This window comes from Canis lupus, chromosome 9 (genome assembly GCF_011100685.1).
Source record: "Canis lupus familiaris isolate Mischka breed German Shepherd chromosome 9, alternate assembly UU_Cfam_GSD_1.0, whole genome shotgun sequence".
Taxonomy (NCBI): domain Eukaryota; kingdom Metazoa; phylum Chordata; class Mammalia; order Carnivora; family Canidae; genus Canis; species Canis lupus.
In genome coordinates, this window is record NC_049230.1 from 37,175,262 (window position 1) to 37,202,116 (window position 26,855).

The following is a 26,855-nucleotide window of genomic DNA, read 5'->3' on the forward strand; positions in this document are numbered from 1 at the left end:
CTGCATACTGAGAATTAGAAGTGTTCATTGTTACTGGGTTGGTCATTGTTTCCAGATTTTTTTCATCAAACAGTGTTAGGAAATTATTCTTTTGAGACAAAATACATCATAAATTCATACTAAAACTTTCAACTCAAATATAAGACTATACAAAGTTTTTACATAGTCATAGATCTTATATCTATGTCTTTCTAAACCCCAAGCCAGAAATCCTACTGCCCAGTGATTCCTGCACAATTACTTGCTTTATTTCATAACATATCTGCATATAGTAACCTCAGAGTAACTATATCAGCACTCCTGAAAATAGTGTAAGATTTTTTTTTTGGTAGTTCTTTTTAGTTCTAAGGTGTATCCTACTAGAGATATATAATAAAATCTCTGTGTTTTAAAGTATGTGGAATACTTATGATTTCTATGATTATGCCTTAAAATTAATCCATAGATTTATTACATTTTGCTTTTGATTCTTAGGATTTTAAATTTAGTAGTTAATATACAATATTTGTACTTAAAGTCAGATCTACAGGGATGCCTGGATGGCTCAGCAGTTAAGCATCTGCCTTCGCCTCAGAGTGTGATCCCGGAGTCCGGGGATCAAGTCCCGCATCAGGCTCCCTGGAAGGAGCCTGCTTCTTCCTCTGCCTATGTCTGTGTGTCTCTCATAAATAAATAAATAAAATATTTAAAAAAAAGAAAAAGAAAAAGTCAGATCTACAAAACAAGGAATATTCAGAGAGGTTTAGCTTCTATCTCTGTCCTTTCCACTCTGTTTTCTCCCTCTCCTTCCCATAGGTAACCTTTTTTTTAAATATATGGTTTGTTCTTCCATTTAAAAAAATATAAACATACACTTGTTTGTATTGACTTCTTTCTTATCTAAGTGGGAACATAGCATAATATTTATATTTATCTTTGTGCTAAGTTTAAAAATATTGTGGTGCCTCGGTGGCTCAATCAGTTAAGCATCCGACTCTTAAATTTCAGGTTAAGTCATTATCTCAGGGTCGTGAGATCAAGCCCCATGTTGGGCTCCATGCTGGGCATGGAGTCTGCCTGAGATTCTCTCTCTTCCTCTCCCTCTGCCATTCCCTCTGCTTACTCTAAATACATACATACATACATACTTACTATTTAAAATAAAAATATATGTCTCTACATGAGTTACATGGCATTTATGAGTGATAAAGTTTACTGGAGACTTATAGTTAATGATGGAAATAGAGGTGGGAGAAATGGACAATTCTTATTAGAATGTACTTTAGATAACCGGTCAAAACCATGAGAGTGACAGTCATTTGAGTGTGAATTAGCATTACATCTCAGGTTGCTGGGTTCCATTTCTGTATCTGTTCTTAGGCAAAACTGTTTCCTCCTTAGACCTCAGATTTTCCTGTTCTTGACCCAAGCTGGACTGCTCAAGAAGAAATGGCCCTGTTAGAAGCTGTGATGGACTGTGGCTTTGGAAATTGGTAAGAGCTTGGCGTTAAGGGTAGTCCTGCCCTAGTAGGCTCAGAGAAGAAGGTGCTGCTGAAAGGAGCCTCTGAAAGAGGAATTTGGGAGCCATATGTTACTTTTCTGTTGTCCCATGACTTAGTGATAACTCCTCTTCCATGCCGCATGTTACTTTTCATGACTGAAATGCTTCACAGAATGTGGTATGTTTAGCTGTCCATGACTGGGCAGCTCTAAAAGGCTGCTTTGGATATATCAACACAGGGAAGGTTGGTTATTTCTTTTTGAAGACTGGGGGAGTTCAGACTTATTAGTTATTGCTTCTTTCTGATTTTAGGAATTTTTCTTGACTGTAGATACCCTCATCATTTAAGTGAGTCAAACTTTAGGTAGATGGTCATAGCTTACTTAAGACTGGAGTTTGGGGGCAGCCCCGGTGGCGCAGCGGTTTAGCGCCGCCTGCAGCCCAGGGCGTGATCCTGGAGACCCGGGATCGAGTCCCCTGTCAGGTTCTTTGCATGGTGCCTGCCTCTCTCTCTGCCTGTGTCTCTGCCTCTCTCTCTTTCTTTCTCTCACTCTGTGTCTCTATGAATAAATAAATAAAGTCTTTAAAAAAAAAAGGCTGGAGTTTAGGAGACCTCTTATGCACATTCCCTGTTTTTAGCTTGCAGATAAATCCAAGCCTGGCAGAACTGAACAGCACTTATTGCTGTTGCCCTAGGAAGCAATGCTATTTAATAATAGTATCACTTTCACTTTTACCTTTTGGGAATACTTTCACACTGATGATTTCATTTTGTATAATAGCAGGGTCAGGGGCATTTTTAAATAGTATTTTGCTCATGAAGAATCTGAAGCTTAGGGAGTTAAGATAATTTCTCATGATCCTATAGCTTATTAGTAAAGGATTCCTAACTAGATCCTCCCTATCCTGACCTTCCTAGTATAAGTAATCTGTCCTAATAATAATAGAATATACTGTGCTGCCTCCATTGTGAAGGGCCCTGAAGAAGGAAATTTGAGTTCAGTTCACATTTTGCTTATATTTATTCAGCATTTAGTAAGCATCATAAAATATTGTGTACTATGGGGAATACCAAAGAAGATAGAAAAAATGATCACTCATGAGCTTGCTAATCATTTTAGGCATAGTTTTTCATTTTTTGCTTGCCATTCTAATGTTCTACAATAGACTAATCCTCCCTGTTCCCCTCTTGCCCTGGTAAAAACCACAAAAAAAGACTTGTCTGTCTCAGCTGAGGGTAAGGCACTAAACTTGATGGTGAGGGTGGTAGAGCTAAAAATTATGACATGTATCTTGCACTTGAGAAGCTTTTAGTCTAGAAGGAAAAGATTAAGTACTAAAGAGACAGGTCAAGAGGGAACTTGGAGAACTTTTACCTCTACTTCTCTGTTATCTAGGTTTAGGAGTCCGAGGTCTGAGGTACAAATTCTGGCTTTTTGCAAACTTACGTGTTTTATTTTCTTAAGCAAGTTTCTTAATTTCTTTGGGTCGTTTTTTTTCATCTGTGGAGTTGAGGTAGTAAGTACTCAACACTACATGGATAATACTAGGATTAACTTAAAATATGTTGTGAGTGTTGCTTACTGCTTGGCCTATCAAAGGCACTCTAGTAAAGAAATGTTTGTTGATGTGAAATGTTTTGTAAACTATAAAATGCTTTGCAAATATAAAACTGTACTTATGTAGATTTTGAGTGTTCTGAAGTGGCTTATTATAGCAATTCCTTTCCTGAGGCTTAGCTTACACAGAAATTTACAAATTTTCTAGTCTTCTTTTCTTTTGGTGGGAAGGAACGCACTTTTCAGATATTGTTTCTATATATTGGAAGAGCAGAATTTGGCACATCAGATTACACCAATATCAGGCTTATATTTCTCTCATTGTTCAGCTGATATCTCCAGCTGCTTTAGAGGTATCAAATTCCAAACATTTATATAGGTGGGACTCAAAATACGGAAAGAACAAACCATGCTTTGAGCATTGTATATAAATAGTGAAAGCTCTCTTTTCTTCACAATCCTCTAGGCAGGATGTAGCCAATCAGATGTGCACCAAGACCAAGGAAGAGTGTGAGAAGCACTATATGAAGCATTTCATCAATAACCCTCTGTTTGCATCTACCCTGCTGAACCTGAAGCAAGCAGAGGAGGCAAAAACTGCTGACACAGCCATTCCATTTCAGTGTAAGTACCTCCGTCTGTTGGTAAGAGATACTTAGCTCATCCTTGGTCCCTGTTGCAGTAGCAGATAAACAGCAGTTTGGCAGCTAAAGAGCTTATGGAAGATGGGAGGAGTTGGCCTGGCAGTTACTGAGAGTCAGGGCTGTAATGGGAGTAGGAGGGGTCAGAGTTCTATGCCAGAAATCCCAGTTTCCAGAAATGGTGTGTAGTCCCACCCACTCTGAGGCTTATGAACATATCAGTTGACTTTAATGCTTCTGCAAATAAGATGTCCAAAATGAATCAACCTTCCATGCTTTGGATGGTTTACGACTATAGATATTAGTTCCCTAAGAGAGTCCGGTATTTGATTAATTTTTTTTTTTTTAAGATTTTATTTATTCATCAGAGACAGAGAGGGAGAGACATAGGCAGAGAGAGAAGCAGGCTCCCCTTAGGGAGCCCGATGTGGGACTTGATCCCCAAACCCCACGATCAGGCTCTGAGCTGAAAGCAGAGCTCAGCCACTGAGCCATCCAGGCTTCCCTTGATTCGTTATTATCAATCATTCCAGTGTTAAGTCCAAGAAGCAATTTGTTATTGTAGTTCACTTAGTTGTGTTAGTAATAGCGAACTTTTTTTTTTAATCTCATGTGACTAAATGGGTCTTCTAACAAAACGTAACTAAAACCATGATGAATTATAAATGGGCATCTTTGCTGAATGACTCCCAGAGCACAAATAATGAAATATGAATGTTTTCCTCACCACCACCACCTTCCCCTCCCACCCCTTTCATCAGACTCTGTAGAAGTTTCATAGCTGACTAACTCAAAGCCTGATGATACCTATTTGGAAAACACGTTGGATGTTAACATTTTGTTTTCAAATCTATTAGATCATTTGTTCCTCAGAGCAACCCAGTGAGATAGGCAGAGCAAGTGCTTTATATGTGAGGAAACAGACTCAGAAAGGTTAAATAATTTGTGCCTCATGGGACTAGACGCTATTAGAGCTGGGACCCAATTCCAGCTAACTTCCAAATCCTCTGGGGGTTTTTTTGCTTTTCAGTTGGGTGAGATTTGTAAATTGAAATTGCTCCTAAGGGGTAAGGGAGCTGAAGCAGATAGGGTAAATACTTATGTTCTGTAATATTGAAGAAAAGATCCTTGGTTTTCTCTTATGTTAAGAAAGCACAAATCAGGAGGAATTTCCCCATTTTATTTAGAGAATTCCCTAAGTCTTAGTTTCCTTTTTAAGAAGTCAATCTGTTTCCATAATACCTTATCTTTTTCACTCTTCCCTTTATAAAACGTTTTTAAATTTTACTTATTCTCTCAGACCCTGTTTTTTTCCAAAAAAAATTTTCAGTATGTAAATGAGGAGGACTATTACTCTGTCACTTTTTCATGCCAATATTTTATTAAGTAATAAGAACCTAACTTCTTCCAGCTACAGATGATCCTCCCCGACCTACCTTTGACTCCTTGCTTTCTCGGGACATGGCAGGATACATGCCAGCTCGAGCAGATTTCATTGAGGTAGGAGAAACTTCCTTTTGTTTCACATGAGGCTTATATTTCTTACCTATAGGTTTTATACCACGAAAAAGAGACTTTCGAAGCACTGTAATTTGTAGGGCCTTAGGCAGCCACATTTTCTTCCATTTGAGTACCTTTTCTCATTCATAACATTTTTGTATATAAAATGTAAAAGTTCTTCAGACCAAGAACCTATTTCTTGAGTTGCAGAGATGTTGGCTCTCACTTCAATAGATATGGGGTTTTTATAGTCTGGTTCTCATTCCACCTTTAGGGGGTTTCAAAGTTGTACAGTATCGGGGATTGGCAAACTTTTTTCCTTTAAGGACCAGATAGAAAATATTTTTTGTAGACCATAAATTCTCTGTTGCACCTAAACTTTGCCATTATTTTGCAAAAGCAGCATAAATAATATGTAAGCAAATGAACATGCCTGTGCTCCAATAAAACCTTATTTACAAAAACAGGCAGTAGGCTGAATTTGGTCCATAGGCTACAGTTTGCTGGCCCCTGTTCTGTATTCACAAGTATATAAAGAATGATGAATCTATATGAAAACTGTATGTTCCTTTTTCATCCATGGAATTAAAAGCCATGTGAAAGTAATTACAAGTCTCTTAATTTATCATCTGATCCATAATTACAACTTTCTTGGAGGCAATTTGAAAGTTTAGCAAACTACAAATAATTTTGTTAGCCACGGGGACGTCAGCATTTTGTTCATGGCAGCTGATATCATAGAGCTGCTTCTACAGCAGCTCTACAAATTATACTCATTGAGTAGAATATGAACAAATCTACTCATTGATCTATATAAGCAAAATCAAATAAATATCAAATAAATAGAGCCCTCAAAAGGTAGTAAAAAGGTAAACGAGTTAATGTAGACAATGTTCTTATCTAAATACTCAGTGGCCTAGTCAGAGTTAGATTTTTCAGTTTGGATTTTATGAACAGATTACTTTTAATTGTTAGAACACTAGGTTTGGCTTTATTTCTGGACTCATAACTTTCTCATATTTTTGCTGTCTCTACTGCCTGAAAGCCTCTCGAGATTTTTCCCATGGCTTCTTATTTCTTGTAGTAGTATACTGACCATGTACTCCATTCAGTACTTTTTAACAAATGTTTGTGTGTTTTCTCTTTACTTCTAAAGCATGACTACTGTGAAGGCATTACTCAAAGCTGATGAGTTTGGGGTGGGAATTTTTTTCCCCAAACAGGAGTTTGACAATTATGCAGAATGGGACTTGAGAGACATCGATTTTGTTGAAGATGACTCGGACATTTTACATGGTAACATTTTATTTCAGCACGTTTTTATTGTTTACAAAGTATGTGGTGACACTGTTGAGTATTAGGAATATAAGAATGAATAAAACATGTTCCCTGCTCCTATGGGACTCAAAACCTGGTAGGTAAGTTGCTGAATTTACCCTGTTGTGTTTTGACCACAGTGAAAAAGATCATTTGTTGTTTTATGTTTTGTTTTTTTTTTTTTTTTTTTTTTTTAAGATTTTTTATTTATCCGAGAGAGAATAAGGGGCGGGGGGGAGGAGGCAGAGGGAGAGGCAGGCTTCCCGAGGAGCAGGGAAACCAATGTGGGACTCTATCCCAGGACCCTGAGATCATGACCTGAGCTGAAGTCAGATGCTTAACTGACTAAGCCACCCAGGTGCCCTGAAAAAGATCATTTGTGATGAGGATGAGAATGTGGATCATGTAATGGTAGTTGGTATGCTGGTCTTGGACTATGTGATCTTTCTTTTGAACTACACTGAGGTAGTTCATTGAATGACCTTCACTGCTTCTGTAGAAAGAAGGGAATCAGTGTAAACACCTTGGGACTTCAGTACCAACTGATGATACTAGATGTTCTCTGGGATGCCTGTGTAGCTCAGTGGTTGAATGTCTGCCTTTGGCTCGGGGCATGAGCCTCAAGTCCCGTGATTGAGTGCCACATCAGGCTCCCTGCATGGAACCTGCTTCTCCTCTCTCTGCCTGTGTCTCTGCCTCTCTCTCTCTCTGCGTCTCTGGTGAATAAATAAATAAAATCTTAAAAAAAAAAAAAGATACTAGATATTCACTATAATCTGTTACTCCAAATTTCCCATAGCAGAAAAAAAGAATGGAAGTTCTTCAAGGGTTTTTAGACCAAGATTGGGAATTCCTTTTTTTCTCAGAACTATTGGATTTTTAGCACTTTTGAATTTTTATCTAAGATTTATGTCCATTCTAGTGTTATAATGTAAGTAGTTAATGCCAACAGGGCTCTTAAAGAAAGAGACTTTAATTAAATCTCTTTTTTCCTCCTCTTTCTACTTACATTGAACTACATATTTAAAATAATCCCCAATATTCTTCCATTTTAGTCCAGAATTGAATGTGATACAATGGGTGAATAATGCCTCCTTGGATTCTGTATTTCCCAAACAGTATCTTCATTGTTTATCTTAAATCTATATCCGAGGTGGGAAAGGCAAGTAGAGTCCTTGTTGAACTGTAAATCAAGTTTTCATATTGCATTAACTGGTTCACTGTCACTAGAAAGGGAACTTGATTCTTCTTTTCCACAGAAGAGCTATTTAGGTATTTGTTAACACCAGATCTGGGACCAAGAAAGAGTTCTCATAAAAATTTTACCTTCAGGATTTTCTATCTACATATTTCTTGAGCCATTTTCTTTGCAAAATTTCATTCCTCCCATTTTCTCCCACACAACTTTAAGGAAAGTGGAAGTGACGCAGATGGAACTAAAAGAGGAAAGCTTGACAGCAAACTGCTTGAGCATTCACTAGACACACTGTGTTTGTTCAGTCTTCCACATCAGTCTCTTCTTTTCAAGCCCAGTAACCCACGTGATGGCCTTTCTCCTCTCTGGAGGTGGTTCCTTGACTGCAGTGTACGGATGGATTGCCATTCAGTATTTGTCATACACACCAGCTTTGATTAAAATGGTTTTTTTTTTTTTTTTAAATGGTATTGTTTCCTGACTCGTATCTTTCTTATTCAGAACGCAAAAAAAGTAGCTGTACATATATATATATATATATATATATATCCCCCTTTTAGATACTGTTCAAAAGTGCGAACTTTTGAAAGTCAGAATTTTTCATGTCGATAAGGGCTCAACTATGTCAAACTTTGCTGAATCACTTCTTCTCCAAGATCTTTATTCTTTAGCCTCAGCATTATGGAGAAAACTGTGGTAATGGTTGGTATTTAATTTCACTCTTCATTCTTTATAGAAGCAAGGTTTACAGTTTCTTCTGGTATGTTTGTAGTCCTTTCTGTAAGTAGGAGCAATAAGAAAAAGAAAGAAGCTACTGATTAAAGATTTTTGTTTCCGTTAGCATTTCAAATCTGTAACATACTTTAGTTTGTATTCTTCCTACGATTTCTCCACCTTGTAAGTCACTTGATTCCAGTTATTTTGAACTAGAATCGAAGCATCAGTTACGGACTGTTCTAATATGCAGCTTTAACAGAATATAAATAATAAGCCCTGACTCCCTTTTTCCTCCCTGTCTTACTGGCAAACTATATGTTCAGATGGGTACTTTTTAAAAGATGTTAACATTTGAAAGCGGTTTAGCAGTGCTTGAGATCAAAGGGATGACTTGCTGGCGCCACAAGAGGATGCTTTGTTTATGGTCTAAAGTACTTATTTAGCTCCTCTAGCAGCCTGACCCACTGCCCAATGTGGCTGACCCACTGTCCAGTGTGGTGCATGTATGGCCCCTGAGCTGAGCACATTCTCCCAGATACTCAGTGAAGGGGAGAGACTGGGAGCCCACAGATAGGAAGAAATGAGAAAGACCTTTCTAAGCACACCTAGCACAGAGAGAGGGGCACATATTTTGTGCAAATTGGGACACTGATTGTACTTTAGCCCTGCTTCTGAGTCATTGGGTGATCTTGGGCAAGTCCCTGCAATCTTGCTTGCTGTTTTTTTGTGTCCACTGCCAGTAATGTCTCCAATGAAAGATGATACATAGTTGAGATTGCTGTTATTACCATTCCATTATACTCTTAATATTACTGGGAGTTGATAACATTCCTTTTATGTTCCCTCACTTATATAACTTCTGCAAGGAAACAAACTGGCTAGGTTCTGTCCCAGGGCTGATGTCATCAACCCCTTTTCCTCACCCAAAGACTTTTGCTATGATTCATGGAATTTGTCTAGTATGATGGGTTTGAATGGTCCATTATAGAGACCTGGGACACAATGGAGGGATAATTAATTGCATTCCAACCATACTAGAAGCTTTCAGAATGGGCCAGGAAAGGATACTGCCAGTGAAGCAATGCCTGAGGAAGAAAATAAGGAAGTTCTGGGATCCCTAGATGACACCACCATGTATTTTATTGAAATAAGCAGAAATTATTGGTTCAGAAAGAATGATGCAGAAGACTCAACTTGGCATTCTCTTGGGTCCTGGTATGTTTGGGACTTCGATGTAGATGCACAGTGTTGTTCCTTTTTCCTGTGGGCCATCTCTCCCTAGGGTGCTTTCATTTGGGAAAAACACATCTAGATTTGTAGAATCCCTTTTCCCAGAGTTTCACAGGTTCTAAAACCCTGAGTACAACATCTTCTAATCATTGCTGTCCTATTACCTAGGCAAGCGACAGGCATTATGAGCTCCTTCCTACATGTTGGGTCAGTGTTTTCAACACTTCATAGAGTTGCCCATTGGGGCCGTTTACTCTCCCTTTATTTGGAAAGCTAATTTCAGCAAAATTTCTTGGCCAGGCATGGATACTCCCCCACCCTCTTAGTTCTTTTCTTTTTTTTAACTTCTTTGGCTTATATTATCAGCCTTTAGATAATTTAATGGTTAGTAGATTAGAGGTCCAGCCTTGTCACTATGTATACCTAGCTACCTATTGGCAATGCCCTTCCCTTTATTTTTTATTTTTTATTTTTTTTTTTTGCCCTTCCCTTTAAAGGCATGTAGGGTGTTATACGTAAGACATTTTAGACATAAATGCTATTTAGTAATAATAGCTGTTACATATAGCCCTTTAATGTTTGCCAGGTACCATTCTGTGCCCTTCACACATGTGAGTTAATGTCATTTAATCTGCATAGAACTCTGTAAATTCAGCATTATTATTACCATCATCATCCTAATCTCCCATTTTATAGATGAGGAAACTGAAGAATGGAAATATCAAGTAGCTTGCCTAAGGTCATATAACCTGCTAGTGACAGCCATCTCCAGAGTCTATGTTCTTAATATTTATCAACAATATTTATCATCTTTACAACCTTGCGTTTTTATTGCTGTTTTTGTGTGTGTGTGTGTGTGTGTGTTTGTGAGATGTCATATTTGTTATCTTCCATAGCTTAACCACATTTTCCCATTTTACATTCAGGAAAGTGCACGAAGGACTTAAGTAACTATGGCTTCCTACTTGCTGACTTTAACCATTAGGTCACATAGTCTTCCTTCCTTCACAGAATTAATTGTGTACATCTTGATCAAAAGCTTTTGGGGGAAAATGACTTTTAAAAAGCTTTGCTTCTGGGGAATACCTGAGTCACAGGTTTGTGCTTATGTGGTTGCAATAGAGATTTTGATTGGCTTCCCTGCAGTTAAAGCCTCTGAGTTGGTTCTCTTGCCAAGCAAGCAGTAAGTGCCTTCTGTTAGGAAAACAGAGACATGTTGCCAGCTATTTTGAACAATGTTAGAAATACACTGCAGTGGGAAGGAACTGCCTCTGACTTCTGCCCACTTCTTGAAATATTTTAAGGCCAGTCGTTTAGAAACTTTGTTATCAGTCCCCAGTGTAATCACAGGGAGACAATTCTTCCCTTAAAGCTGGGATTTCAAGAGTGAATAGGTTATGGGTGGTTTTGGTTTGTCTTTAATGATCTCTGGTTCTTTGTTTGCCCGTTTTACTGGAACTTCCAGTCACTTTAAGTAAAATGTGAACCAGTGATTCTCATTCTTTCAGTGTCTGCCTTCTCATTTCTGTTCTGCCTGCTGTGGTCCTCCCTGGGTTATTCATGCAGTTAAGATTTTATAATCAGTTACTGCAATCTGAGTGCTTTATAAAGAAAAGAGACGGTTTCAAATATGCATTTTCCTCTGGGAGAATGCCAGTTCTCCCATTTGTTTCTGTGTGTGCCTTTCCTTCCCTTTGTTCTCTAAAGCCAGTTGCACAGTTCACTACTGAAATGATCAAGCAGTGAAACTAGTTGTCAGTATTTATAGATTTTTTTTTTTGTAGTCTCTTCAGGTTTTTTTTCTGTGTTAAGTCATTCCCACACAAATCTCCGCAAACAACCTGATAAGTTAATGTCTTAGAAGAATTACAGAAATGTGTTTTCAGAATTAGCAATAATTTCCACTGGTTCCTCAAGACATTTTTCCCCCGTTGAATTCCTCTTGTTATTGGGTAGGTAAATAAGATAAGACCCATAAAGAGCTTGGAACATCATAAGTACTCAGTGTGTGTTAGCTGTTTACGTAGCTTTTTTTTTTTCTTTCTGCCTTGAACTGTTGACTACCTAATTCTGTTTCTCATACAAAAAAAGGTCCATTAAAAAAAAAACAACAACAACAGAGTCCATTATAAAACTTGTGTTTGGTTAGAGATGCATCCTCTCCTCCCTATTCTCACCTGCCTGTTCCACCACAGGCAAATAAACTGCATCTCCACCAGCACAGCAGTCTAGAGCATATCATTCTATAGCCGTGTGTTAGAAAACAGTAGCCAGGTACGGGACTATTTCAAAATACCTGGGCTTTTATATGGAACAACCCTATAAATCGAGAAAGAGTTCACTTATAGAAAGAGTTCTACCTAAAAAATAAAAAAAGTTTGAAAACCGTTGCCTTAAATCTTTAATCTGATATTATTGAATTATTTTTAGTTGTGGGCAGTTGTGAGGAAAAATAAAGCAATGATGTTTAAATTTTTGAGCTTGTTAGAAACAAAAAAAATCCATAGTAGCTAATACTTTTTTCTTTATACTTAAAAAAAATAATGCATCCACTCTCCTCTTCAGATCATCCAGCTAGAATTTGTGTTATTTTTATCTCAGACTCAAGGTAGAATGGCGTAGATAAAGTATTCCTGGTCATTTCCCAGTGATTGAAGTTACATACATATACAGTGCATCTGCTCAGAGCCCCACGTTAGATTTTGATATCTTTTCCTTCTAATCTGAGACTATCCTGAGGGCAGGTAGCAGTGAGATGCACAGTAATGAATCAGGGTGGAGTATCCAGAATTTATTTCTATTATCTTGTCAGGGATACCATATTGACAGCACCTCAGAACTGTACATTAATCAACTTTTGTTGCTTTTATATAGTGAAAGAAATTGGTGACTGTAATGAACCACTGTATACTATTCTCTTACCTGGTTGGTTGCATTTTTTCCTACCTTAAAATCTAGTTTCAGGAAGCAAAAGTGTGAGTTTCAAACTGTTCATGGAAGTACCCTCAGGGACCACTACTGGCAAGGGTAGCTGGAGGTAGAATAGGGAGAGTAGTTCAGCTAAAGCTGATCTAACTTTTGCATTTCAAATAAGAACATATTTGAAAATAATGTTTAAAAGTTACTCTAGGAGATCATGCAAATCTGTGTTGACTCATTGCCCCTATGGGCTACACTTGAATTTGTATCTTACATCCTTCTGGTGAGCAGTGAGATTGTATTGCTTTTTTTTGTTTATCAGTATTACAGAGGCTCTAGGCTCTATTTTGGTTCAATGAAGCTCACTATCGTGGAAGAAGTGATTGTCACAACTAAATTCTTTGCTGCATGGCTGTTGTGTTAAGTTTTATTACCTAACATCTGAATAGTATATTTTAGTTTTTCAAAGGATGCATGTCAGGTTATTCTGTTGTGCTCTAGAGCCTCTTTCTTCTGTGAATAAATTTAGTAATTAAAACCCATCAAACTCTCAACTTACACAAAGCCTAAGGGGATAACAAGTTATTAAGATAGTTCCAGAATCTACTAAAATCACTAAATTTTAAGATTCCTTCAGAATCCATTGATTATAGTTAAGAAGAATGGTTTATGTAGCACAGTGCCAAATCAAGTAGTACTCATATTTTCTTCTAGAGCTATTAGTGGCTAGTCTATATTTCCTAATTTTAGAGGGTCTTCAGAGTATAAAAAGCCTGTGGGAGTTGTTTACTTCTGAGGTTTTTTTTTTTTTTTTGAGTTTTTTTTTTTTTTAAACACACATATCATTTTTAGTTAAGCCAGATTTAGCATATAGGACTATCACAGAGAAAGTAAACATGTTGGGCAATTTCAGTGTCTTTCCTACTCTAAGGCTCTAGAACCAGACTGTCTGGGTTTGGATCCCTGCTCTGTACTCAGCAGCTTTGCAACCTAGGGCATATTGTTTTACACACATGGTGTATAGGGTGTATGAAAGAATGGTAGGAAACAAGCCTAGGAAGATAGGGAGATTCAAGACATCAGGGATTTTATATAACATGTGAGGGTTTGAACTCCCGTAAATGGATAGGAAGCCACTGAAAAATTGTCAGCAGAGGAAATACACCATCAGATTATGCTTAAAAACATTACCCTGGTACCATTTGAATGGTTGAATTGGAATAAGGTAGGAATGGAGTTATTAAATGAGTACATGCCGTAATCTCAGTGAGACAAGATACCTGAGCTAAGGAATAGGATTAGGGACAAAGAGATGAATTTGAGACAGACTAAAGCATTCAATATAGGTAAGATTCACTGACTGACTGGATATGGAGGGAGGGGAGGGACAGGCAGGCTGATTTGTCTTAGCAGAGTTTTGGAAAAGAGGTAGAGTACAAGTTTGTAATTGAAGATCATGTGAGTAGAGATGTCCAGATAGGGTCTGGAGCTTCAAATAAATATCTGAATTTGAGATTATATTTCGATGGTACGTGGAACCATAGAAGTGGATAAGTTTCTAGGAATAAAGTGAAGGGTGATAAGAAAGATGAGCACAGAACCCTGAGGAACTCTGAAGCTGGAAAAATTGGCCAGGGAAAGAAAGAGAACCACAACTATTGTATTGATGAAACCTTTTGCTGTCTACTGACTCTTTTCTCCTAATTCCCTGTGTCTTTAATAGGAGACTAAAGCCAGGAAAGGACTGGGATGTGGGCAACAAAACAGAGCATAGCTTTGGGGTTGTTAGGCCATTTAGTAGAACTTTTCACTACTGAATGCAAAACTATCCCCTAAGTAGTTGTTGCTCCCCAACTGAAAAGTGCTGCTGTACCTTATTCACATCAATCTTCTTTTGTTATTGTCTCCTGAACCTAACTCCTGTGAGGTTATAACCCCAGTCAATATTTATTTTTATAACTACTCTAATAGATGCAATTTCTAACCCTGTATGACCAAAGTTCAGATTCCTGTTATACGAAACCTAGTAATATACATAACAAGGCATGGCCAAAAGAGGTGTTCGGTAGAAAGCAGAATTATTGTCTATAGGGTAATGCCATATAAATACATACCTAGAAAAAAAGAACTTCACTGTAATTTACTGACAAAGAAGTTTGATATCATAAGATATTTTGTTTCTAAGAGACAAATTGCCTAAGCCAGTGAGTGTGGAATAGTTAGCAATATGAGGTCAAAGTTTAGGACAGTTTGGGTAAAAGATTTATTTTTGTCTTGGCTTTATATCTATGTGTGTGTGTGTGTGTTCGTTTTTAGCTCTGAAGATGGCTGTAGTAGATATCTATCATTCCAGATTAAAGGAGAGACAAAGGCGAAAAAAGTAAGTATAGAAAACCATCCTGCCTTCTTTCAGCTATGGATTACTGACCACATATAACCCATAAGAACATTCTACTTGTAGCTTGTCTTGTGACCTCAAGAAAGACACTTATCTTCCTTGGTCCTTAATTTATCCCTGTCAAATGGGGATAATAATACTTTCCCTTGGGATGCCTGGGTGGCTCAGCGGTTTAGTGCCTGCCTTCAGCCCAGGGCGTGATCCTGGAGTCCCAGGATCGAGTCCCACATCAGGCTTCCTGCATGGAGCCTGCTTCTCCCTCTGCCTGTGTCTCTGCCTCTCTCTCTCTCTCTCTCTGTGTCTCTCATGAATAAATAAATAAAATCTTTTAAAAAAAAATTTCCTTTTTTTGGGTTTTTCTTACCCTTTTTTTTAAGATTTTTTTATTCATTTATTCATAGACACAGAGAGAGAGGCAGAGACAAAAAATAAATAAATTAATTAATTAATTAATTAAAAAAAAAAAAGAGAGGCAGAGACACAGGCAGAGGGAGAGGGAGAAGCAGGCTCCATGCAGAGAGCCCAATGCAGGACCCGATCCCAGGTCTCCAGGATCATACCCCAGGCTGCAGGCGGTGCCAAACCACTGCACCACCGGAGTTGCCTTTCTTACCCTTTCTTTTTTATTTTTATTTTTATTTTTATTTTTATTTTTATTTTTATTTTTATTTGTTTATGATAGTCACACACACACACACAGAGAGAGAGAGAGAGGCAGAGACATAGGCAGAGGGAGAAGCAGGCTCCATGCACCGGGAGCCCGACATGGGATTCGATCCCAGGTCTCCAGGATCGCACCCTGGGCCAAAGGCAGGTGCTAAACCGCTGCACCACCCAGGGATCCCTTTCTTATTACCCTTTCTTATGTTATGATGATCATTAAATAATATGGGTACACTAAGGAAAAAAGGAGTAAGATAAATTCAAGGTGTTATCAAATTGTTACGCTTTTTTTAATGCTCTCATTCTAATTACTCACTTTTTTTTTAATTTTTATTTATTTGTGATAGTCACACAGAGAGAGAGAGAGAGAGAGAGAGAGAGGCAGAGACATAGGCAGAGGGAGAAGCAGGCTCCATGCACCGGGAGTCCGACGTGGGATTCGATCCCGGGTCTCCAGGATCGCGCCCTGGGCCAAAGACAGGCGCTAAACCGCTGCGCCACCCAGGGATCCCCTAATTACTCACTTTTATGAGAAGTCTTGTCTAGAAGGATTTCAAAGAAATTTTACACAAGTTTCAGACACTCTCAGTTACTCCTCTTTGCAGCAGAACAAAAAACATACATTCAGCCTGAGAAATTATGGATCCCAGACCCCTGTTAGAGCGGAGCCTAATTATTATAGAGACTATTAACAGTTCAGGGAAGGGTATGCTGGGGGTATGAGAGAGAGAGAGAGAGAGAGAGAGAGTGTGTGTGTGTGTGTGTGTGTGTGTGTGTTCTCAGGGTGTTACTGGAAACACTGACATCACAACAAAAAAAGTGGAATAGGACTTGGGAGGCACTCTCGAGAGACCAAAATGTGACCTAAAGTAAAGCATGCTGAAAGTTAGCTTCTGACAAGTGTTGGAAAAGATTACCCAGCTGCCCCTGTGAGAAGCTTCATTACTAGTCATGAATACCTGTGGTATCCAAATCATAGGTTCCAGCCACAGCTCTGCCTGGTTTACTTAAATTCTGTTTTGCTTAAAACATACTTTGAGCTAGACAGTATCTTGGAACTCAGTGGTTGAGGTTGCTGTTAGATCTTATGTTGGGGCCCTCCCATTAAACCAGCACAGTACTTACTTCAAATAACTTCAAAGCATTATGTGAATGTAAACATGTATACTTGTAAATGTTGGATGTGATCACAGTGCCCTTTTATGGTTTAGCCATTTCTCTTAAATGACTGTTCTCAATTCCCTAAATCGAATAGATTAATTCTTATGACACGGACACTGATTCCCTTCTGTGTCATTCCAAGTTATAGACATGTTTTTCAATTTTTTAAAAAGATTTTATTTATTTATTCATGAGAGACACAGAGAGAGAGAGAGAGGCAGAGACACAGGCAGAGGGAGAAGCAGGCTCCAGGCAGGGAACCCGATACGGGACTTGATCTCGGGACCCCAGGATCATGCCCTGGGCCAAAGGCAGGTGCTAAACTGCTGAGCCACCCAGGGATCCCTTTGTTTTTCAATTTTTAAAAAATTTATTTTATTTACTTACTTGAGAGAGAGCATGAGCAGGGAGAGAGGGAGAGGGAGAAGCAGACTCTCCGCTGAGCTGGGAGCCTGATGTGGAGCTTGATCCCAGGACCTTGGGATCATGACCCAAACTGAAAACAGAGGCTTAACCGACTGAGCACCCAGGCACCCCCCCCCCCCCCGTTTTTCAATTTTTTTGAGTGCTCACTTACCCATCCAGCACAGTTACTGGGAATCTACCATGTCCAAGGAAAGGAAAAATATATGCTGCTTGAAAGCCTAAAATTGTGTTAGCAGACTTTTTTTTTTTAATATTTTATTTATTTATTCATGAGAGACACAGAGTGAGGCAGAGGGAGAAGCAGGCTCCATGCAGGGAGCCTCACGTGGAACTTGATCCTAGGCGTGGGCTGAAGGCAGGCACTAAACTGTTGAGCCACCCAGGGATCCCTGTGTTAGCAGACTTACCACCCTTCAGAACTCTGTGGGGAGTGATAACTTTGAACCTGAGTATTCCACTTCATAGTGTTTCAGATGTCTAGTAAAAGCTGCATGTGGAAGACATTATTAGTTGTGAAACTAATTATAATAAACATTATTGTTGTTTTCATCCTAGAATTATAAGAGACCATGGATTAATCAACCTTAGAAAGTTTCAGTGTAAGTATTAGCTGCTTTATTTTAAAATTTCTTCCAACATTATTGAACAGTTTTGAACAAATCATTTGTGGCAGTAGTTCTTTTTTTTTTTTTTAAGGTTTTATTTATTTATTCATGAGAGACACAGAGACAGAGACAGAGGCAGAGACAGAGGCAGAGGGAGAAGCAGGCTTCCTGTGGGGAGCCCGATGCAGGACCCGAAGCCAGGACCTCGGAATCACAACCCGAGCCAAAGGCAGACATTCAACCCCTGAGCCACCCTGTATCAGTAGTTCTTAATCCAAGTTGCATATTAGCATCTTGTATATAGTTTGTTTTTTTTTTTTTAAGTAATCGCCATACCCAAGGTGGGGCTCGACTCAGTACCCCAAGATCAGGAGTCATGTGCTCTACTGACTGAGCCAGTGAGGTGCTCCAGCGTATCATACAGGAAACTTTTAAAAATTCTGGAATAAATAAATAAATAAATAAATAAATAAATAAATAAATAAATAAATAAGTAAGTAAGTAAGTAAGTAAGTAAGTAAGTAAATAAATAAATAAATAAATAAATAAATAAATAAATAAATAAATTCTGATGCCTAGGTATCACCCAAGACTAATTAGGTCAGAATCTCTGAGGGTTAGTCCTAGAATATCTTTATTTTATTTTATTTTAAAGATTTTACTTATTTATTCATGAGAGACACAGGCGGGGGGTGGGCAGAGACACAAGCAGACAGAGAAGCAAGCTCCATGCAGGGAGCCTGACATGGGACTCAATCCTGGGTCTCCAGGATCACACCCCAGGCTGAAGGCGGCGCTAAACTGCTGAGCCACCCGGGGCTGAATATCTTTATTTTTAAGAAATCTTCAAGGCAATTATGTTACATAGTGAGAGCTCAAAACCATTAACATATGATCAACACTTGTATGATAATTCCTTTCTTAAAAAGTAGTATAGGAAAAAAAAAAAAAAAAAGTAGTATAGGGATCCCTGGGTGGCGCAGCGGTTTAGCGCCTACCTTTGGCCCAGGACGCGATCCTGGAGACCCGGGATCGAATCCCACGTCAAGCTCCCGGTGCATGGAGCCTGCTTCTCCCTCTGCCTGTATCTCTGCCTCTCTCTCTCTCTCTCTCTCTCTCTCTCTCTGTGACTATCATAAATAAGTAAAAATTAAAAAAAAAAAAACATTTAAAAAAGTATAATTTAATTACAGCATAAATATTAATGGATCATTTTCTGGAACTGGGTAGGAACTATATGTTAAACATAACATAACCTTGATCATCAGGTTGTTAAAACATTTTTATTGAAAAGGCAACCTCTATTTTGCATAGTAGTGGACAAACAATTATAAGACATCTAGCATTGTCTGATGGTGATAGTAAAACTATAATGACTTCTAAGTGAATGCACACTTTGTTTGACCTTACTGTTTTAAGTATTGAAGATACCTAGGGCTGAGCAGAAAGTATCCCTGTACTTTTTCTTCTTCTACACTCTAGAGTTTGTTTAGCAAGTAAGAATGATGATCTTATAATAATTACAATATTTATATAAATGTTTATAATATTTCTAAGTCGTAATACTCTTTTTTTGTAAAAGTACCTAATGATTATTGTCCTTCGTATCCTAGTTGATAGAATCCAATAGAGTTTGGCACCCTGTGCCATTATAGGGTTCAGGTCAGCCAGTCATGGGTTAAGTGTTTTTTTAATATAGTTGTGATAAAAAAATAAGTATGTTACTTTTTTTTCACTTTCCATTTATACTTTTTCAAGTGATAGTGGTTTGAAGATGTCACTCTTAATAGTTAATATATAAATATATTGTATATTTATATATATGTAAGTATATAATTTGCTAAACTTATATTACTAGATATTTAGTATATTTTTAGTTTTTTGAATCTTTATAAATAATCCTATGATGAATTTGTGAATGAAGCTTTATATATATTTAGAATATTTTTTAAGGTAGATTCTTAAAAGTGGAGTTAATAGTTCAAAGAAGGTGATCATTAAAAACATTTGACATATGCTACCAGATTGGTTTCCAAAAGATGGTTCTATCAATTTATATTCCTTCTAGCATTTCCTTGCCTGTTTAACTTCATCCTCATTGAGAACTGTTGGCTTGCAAAAATAACTGAGGATCAGATTTCATTGCTCTTTCTATAGACAATCATTGGTCATATTCTGGTAGCTACAGTAGTGGGTTCCTGTGTCTGAATGCCTGGGCTTTCAATCAAAGATCAATAGGGTTTTGACCTTTACTCATTGTAGACCTTGATTTTCACATAAGTTCTATTCTCAGCTGGTAAAGAGAGATCAGTTTAGCCTGATTTTTTTCTTTTAAGATTTTATTTATTCATGAGAGACACAGAGGCAGAGACACAGGCAGAGGGAGAAGTAGGCTCCATGCAGGGAGCCTGACATGGGACTCGATCCCGAGTCTCCAGGATCACGCCCTGGGCTGAAGGTGGTGCTAAACTGCTGAGGCACCCAGGCTTCCCAGTTTAGCCTGATTATTAACTGTATTTTGTACGTATAGAGCTGAGAGGAGGCTCTGTTGCTTCGCAGTGTGGTTTCAGAGGTTTCAATTGCCATTATAGTGAGTGTATGTGACCTTAATATTGTAGGCAGAGGATTTTTTTTCCATCAAATTTAAAATTATTACTCCTAATTCTTCTGTACTATCCTTGTAGGGTGTTTTTTTGCTTTTGGTTGTGGGGGGTTTTTTGGTAGTGAAAATAATCAGTGGCTGCCCATGAAATCAGCACCTGAACTTTGTGGATAAGAATCTCTCTTTCAAGGGAAGAGATTCAGCTGAAAAAAGGACTTTATTTATTTATTTATTTATTAAAGATTGTTTTTATTTATTTCTGAGAATACACAGAGAGGAGAGAGAGAAGCAGAGACACAGGCAGAGGAAGAAGCAGGCACCATGCAAGGAGCCTGACATGGGACTCGATTCTGGGTCTCCAGGATCAGGCCCTGGGCCAAAGGCAGTGCTAAACTACTTGAGCCACCTGGGCTGCCCAAGAGGACTTAATTTAAATAACTATCATAATGGAAAGCATGTATCTATACTCTAGAAGTGAGCAGAACTAGCTTAGTTACTGATTAACTCACCTAATAAGTTTCAGCTTAGTTCATCTGAATGAAATGACCAAGTAGCAGTTCCTGGCTACTCCAACCTACCACTTATTGTTGGTAGGTTTTACTCCCCATCTTCTTTGCTGATAGTACTTTTTATTAGGAATGTGGTCATTAGGGCAGCCCAGGTGGCTCAGCAGTTTAGCGCCACCTTCAGTCCAGGGCCTAATCCTGGAGACCCAGGATCAAGTCCCACATTGGGCTCCCTGCATGGAGCCTGCTTCTCCGTCTGCCTGCCTCTCTCTCTCTCTTATGAATAAACAAATAAAATCTTAAAAAAAAGTGGGGTGGGGGGATGTGGTCATTAGTGATCCTCAGAGTTACTGACTGTGGCTACCCTGTATATATGACCATTTACTTGGATGATAGTTATGAAAATATAATTTCATTAGTAGTAAATTAAGTTGTGGTACTTAGAGGAAGGCAAAACGACCCTTATAGAGAGTGAAGAAATAAATGTCTCACTTGAGGATGTGTTGGTAAGGAGATTTCTAGTAGATATGGAAGAGATCACACATTTTTTATAGGCTAGTCTGCCTCTTCTAGATGGATTATTGTGTCTGCATTTCCCTTGTTTTCCTGCAGAGGTTAATACCAGAAATTTTGCCCAACATTGTTCCTAAAAATGCATGATCTACCTTTGTCTTTCCCATTACTACCAGCAGTCCCTGCCCCTGTACAAATTAAGAGACTGAGGTGTGGAGGTCACAGGCTGTTCAGTAATGCAGATGATCTTCAGTTCTCCAGGAATAACAATATCCCTATGTGATAGTCACTGTGATGCTGTTATCTTTATGATTAGTGTTTTGCATTGTTGGCTTTCCTGTTTGCTTCCTGTCATGGGTAAATTAGTCAGGTTAGGAATAGTGTCTGTCCTTCCATTTAATGAGAATGTAGAGATTTTTATTTTTTCTATGGCATGGTCGTGTTTTATTTTTTCTGTAGTAATGGAACGACGGTATCCCAAGGAAGTCCAAGACCTTTACGAAACAATGAGGCGATTTGCAAGGATAGTGGGGCCAGTGGAGCACGACAAGTTCATTGAAAGCCATGCACGTAGGTGCTTTTTAACCCTTGTGCAAATATTTGTGTTTGTGTGTGTTGATATAAATAGACAAAATGGTATGTTTTAGGTGAAGTTGTATAAATAAATAAATGGATATTTTTGTCTTCTCTTCCCCTTTATTACCTTGAACTAAATTTGGGACTTCAGGGGTGGAAGAGAAGGAGTTAAAAAGCCCAGTAGCTTTCCTTTTTCTCAGCTAAGCAGTAGTTTAGTAGTTTCTCCCCTCACTTTTTATTATGGAAGTTTTCAAATATATACAAAGGTAGAGATAATAGTGTAATGAACCCCCATGTAACTATCACCCAGCTCCGCAATTAATACATGACCAATCCACTTTCATTTTTATCACCCCCTCTTCTCTCACCCTCAACTGGATTATTTTGAAGCAAATCCCAGGCTTTGGGGCTTGAAATCAAGAGTCCATGCTCAACTGACTCAGCCAGCCAGGCACCCCAGTGCTTCTGCCATTTTTTTTTTTGCCTGTCTGAGAGAATTCATTTGATTTTTCACTATAAAAAATTAAAGTTTGTTAAGGCCATAAGGCTTACATTTTAAAATAATTTGGACTAAGTGGCTTAGTCTATACCTTTTCATCACAAGATTTGTGTATTTGACCCTCAAATTTAGTCCTGGGGAAAATGCTTTACCAGGGCTCTTGTCCTGTTCTCATCATGCAAATATTTCTTGCATGGCATTGTAGGCATTTATCTGAGCCAGGTCGGTTGTCCTCATCAAACACCCTGTTTGGTTGGCATTCTTTTTGTGATTTGTACTAGGTGACTGATCTTTTACTTCCTGCCCCAGTTTGTGCCATCCCTGGTTTATGTGTCACTCTAAAGAACTACACCCAATGGATTGTCCAGGCTCTTCCTTCATCCTCTGTTTCAAAGCACTCAAATTTGAATGTTCTATCACATAATAACCCAAGTAGTTGCAACCTGATCTGTGCACTCAGAGGAAGAAATCTTTGGTCTATGGAAAACAATGCTCTTTTGTTCCTATAGGAGAAAAGCTGTCAAGAAACTATCTAGGACTTGAGCACAGAGCTTTTGTCTTTTGCTTGCAAAAGGACCACATCAAGTAATAGCAGAGACAGGTTTTATAAAAGAATTTGGTTACGTGGATAAAACTGTTATTAGAGGATAAATAGAGCAGGGAAACTTAGTTGTTTAAGAAAATTATATTTGTTACTTCTGTAGCTAAATGAACTCAGCCAGTTTACTGTATGTTTTCTGGGAGACAATTCCAGCTGCTTTTTCCAGTTGGAGATGGCAGCGAAAAGATGGCTAGAGTAGATTTTTCTCAGTTCTTGAGTAAAATTTCTAATGAGATGTCACTAACATAATAGGATTCCTCACATGGAATTGCCCTGTCTTTTGTATAAGGCAGTATTACTGAAAATACTCAACAGCACCAGTGCTTACTGATGATGATTTTGTTTTTCCAATTTTTCTCCTTCATTCTTTTTGGGATAAACAGTGGAATTTGAACTCCGAAGGGAAATCAAGAGGCTCCAGGAATACAGGACAGCAGGCATCACCAATTTTTGTAGTAAGTGTGCTTATTAAGCTACACATTGTTTGGGGGGCAAGTCTCTTCTAAACACAAAGAGGAAGTCTCTGTTTGAAGTGATGTGGGTTTTTTTAAAACAAGCTTTCCCTTTTGGGAATGAGTGGTCTTTCCGGTAAAGACTCATCTGTTTAATTCTTATAAATTCCATTATATGGATCATCTCAGGTAAAATAAGAGTGATGACAAAAGAGAGGTGCTCCTTTAGATTTGAGAATCTGCTGTGCCCCCCCCAAAAAAAGGATTTTGTGTTCTAATTTTTAGTCTCAGTCTTTTAAAATTTTGTGATGCATGGTCTGATCATTTGTATTTTTTTTTTAAGATTTATTTATTTTTTTATTCAGAGAGAGAGAGAGAGGCAGAGACACAGGCAGAGGGAGAAGCAGGCTCCATGCAGGAAACCCGATGTGGGACTCAATCCCAGGTCTCCAGAATCACACCCCAGGCTGCAGGCGGTGGTAAACCGCTGTGCCACCGGGGCTGCCCTGATCATTTGTATTAACCAAGCTTCAAATGGCTCTATGTGCTTGCATCCCAGTTACTTGAGGTAGTAATAATTATTATATTAATAGCAGCTAACATCTAGATAGCAATTTATCATACACCAGGCCCAACACTTAGCATTTCCCCTGAATGTTATCATTTGATTCTCATAACAAACTTGAGATAGGCATTGTTATTTCTGTGTAATGAAGAAATTAAGGCTTGAAATGGCTAAAGAGATACTTGTAATAGAGCCAGGTCATAAAAGACAGCAGTGTATTAGAGTAGTTAAGAGCTTGAGGTCTAGACTTGGGCAGGTTGGGTTTGAATTCTGACTCTCCTATTTACCAGATTTGTAATTCTGTTCAAGTTGCAATTTTCCAAGTCTCTTAGAGTTAGTAAAACGATTAAGTTAGAGATAATGCATAAAAACAGCATAGTCCCTGGCAATGGGTAAATGCTCAATAAGTGGTGGTTTCTCTTGTTTTATTGGAAAGATATTTAGCATTCCCTCCTTCCTGTTGGTTGAAAGCTATCACCTACTACCCATGGGGAGTAGCCTTGTTGGGTGTAAATCAATCTAATGTAATGATTCTTTATTTTTAATGAAACCATTTCAAAATGAAATTTTACATAGAGCCCTAATCTATAAGTAAGATGAAAGTGGAACTACTTTGAAGTTTGATGGTTCAGGTCATACATAGAACGCAGAACCATCAGTACATGGTGGTGCCTTTGTTCTTCACAGTAACCCCTGAGGTATTTTCATTGTATCTTAGGACTTTATGTACCATGGTTTGAAACTCATTGGTGTGGTACTTTGGAATTTGTACACCTTTGTTAACGTGAAGATACCATGCAACCTTTGTTTAACAAGACACTCATACCAGGTTTTGATTACCTGATACTGGTTGTGTCTAGGAAAGAGGGGAAAGGAATAGTGCTAGTCAATGAGAACTTGTTTTTATTTTTATTTATTTATTTATTTATTTTTTATTTGTTTATTTATTTTAGAACTTGTTTTTATTTGTAATTTTAATTGTTTTTTTAAAGAAAAGGATATATGTATATAGATAGCACTTGTGTAACTTTTGAAAAACAAAAAAATAGACAGGAAGCAAATATGACAGTATTAAGAGTTAGTTACTTTTTGGGGGTAGAATCATGAGTGACTCTTAACTTTTTTGGTACTTTTCTGTTTTGGCGCTTTTGCTCCCAAATTTCTTAAAGCTAGAAAGAGAATAAAAATAATAATCAGGGATCCCTGGGTGGCGCAGCGGTTTGGCGCCTGCCTTTCGCCCAGGGCGCGATCCTGGAGACCCGGGATCGAATCCCACATCGGGCTCCCGGTGCATGGAGCCTGCTTCTCCCTCTGCCTGTGTCTCTGCCTCTCTCTCTCTCTGTGACTATCATAAATAAATTAAAAAATAATAATAATAATAATAATTTCTTGTCAAAAAAGGGATTTCAAACTAGGGGAAATCATGTTGCTCTTAAAAAAATAATTATGGGGGGCACCTGGTTGGCTCAGTTGGTTGAATATACAACTCTTGGTTTCAGCTAGGGTTGTGATCTCAGGGTCTTGAGATAGAGCCCTCTGTCTACCTTCCTCCCTCAGTGCAGGGTCTGCTTGAGTTTCTTTCTCCCTCCCTCTCTGGTCCTCCCCCTATCCTCAATCTTTCTTTCTCTCTCTCTTAAATAAATAAATGGGGGCACCTGGGTGGCTCAGTCAGTTAAGCATCAGACCCTTGATTTCAGCTCAGGTCATGATCTCATGGTTATGGGATCAAGCCTGGCATGGGGCTCTATGCTCAGTGTGGAGCCTGCTTGAGATTCTCTTACACTGCCCCTCCCCCTGTTCATGCTCTCTCTCTCGCTGTCTCTCAATAAATAAACCTTTAAAAAAATAAATAAAATCTTTTTGGGGGATCCCTGGGTGGCGCAGTGGTTTGGCGCCTGCCTTTGGCCCAGGGCACGATCCTGGAGACCCGGGATCGAATCCCACATCAGGCTCCCGGTGCATGGAGCCTGCTTCTCCCTCTGCCTGTGTCTCTGCCTCTCTCTCTCTCTGTGACTATCATAAATAAATAAAAATTAAAAAAAAAAAAAAAAATTAAAAAAAAAAAAAAATCTTTTTGGGCGCCTGGGTGGTTCGGTGGTTCTGCCTTTGGCTCAGGTCGTGACCCTGGAATCCTGGGATCGAGTCCTACATCAGGCTCCCTGCAGGGAGCCTGCTCCTTCCTCTGCCTATGTCTCTGCCTCTCTGTCTCTCATGAATAAATAAATAAAATCTTTTAAAAAACCAGAAAATCACCTATACCCACATGAGTGACCTGGAGAGTTAGTGCAAGTATCTGTAGCCACATTGCACAGCTGTACCCAGTGGTTGAAAGAGAAGAAGAATTGTCAATTCCATTGTGTGTGGTTTTTTTTTTTTTTTTTTTTTAAGATTTTATTTATTTATTCATGAGAAACCCACAGAGAAAGAGAGATAGGCAGAGAGAGAAGCAGGCTTCATGTAAGGAGCCCGATGTGAGACTCAATCCCTGGGCGGAAGGCAGGTGCTCAACGGCTATGAGCCACCCAGGCATCCCAATTCCATTGTGTTTTATCTTTTTAAGGATTTATTTTAGAGAGAGTGAGAGCAATCGAGGGAGAGAGAGAGAATCTCAAGCAGACTCCCCATCGAGTGCAGAGTCCCACATGGGGCTCAATCCTGTGACCCTGTGATCTTAACTTGAGCCAAAACCAAGATTACCTGACTGTGCCACCCAGGTGCCAGGGAAGCAGT

At 38.6% G+C, this 26,855-nt stretch overlaps 1 protein-coding gene across 5 annotated transcripts in view; it reads left to right on the top strand.

Moving 5' to 3' along the window:
* TADA2A (transcriptional adaptor 2A) overlaps positions 1 to 26,855 on the top strand; it is a 53,410-nt gene that overhangs the window by 20,997 nt on the left and 5,558 nt on the right. For 3 of the 5 annotated variants that reach the window (XM_038548045.1, XM_038548046.1, XM_038548049.1), the window contains 8 exons: positions 1,381 to 1,472; positions 3,506 to 3,663; positions 5,092 to 5,180; positions 6,404 to 6,476; positions 14,875 to 14,938; positions 17,762 to 17,805; positions 21,892 to 22,002; positions 23,492 to 23,563. In XM_038548045.1, coding sequence (XP_038403973.1) covers positions 1,381 to 1,472; positions 3,506 to 3,663; positions 5,092 to 5,180; positions 6,404 to 6,476; positions 14,875 to 14,938; positions 17,762 to 17,805; positions 21,892 to 22,002; positions 23,492 to 23,563 — 703 coding nt within the window. The remainder of the gene's footprint in view (positions 1 to 1,380; positions 1,473 to 3,505; positions 3,664 to 5,091; positions 5,181 to 6,403; positions 6,477 to 14,874; positions 14,939 to 17,761; positions 17,806 to 21,891; positions 22,003 to 23,491; positions 23,564 to 26,855) is intronic. The other 2 variants (XM_038548048.1, XM_038548047.1) reach the window with 2 other exon arrangements.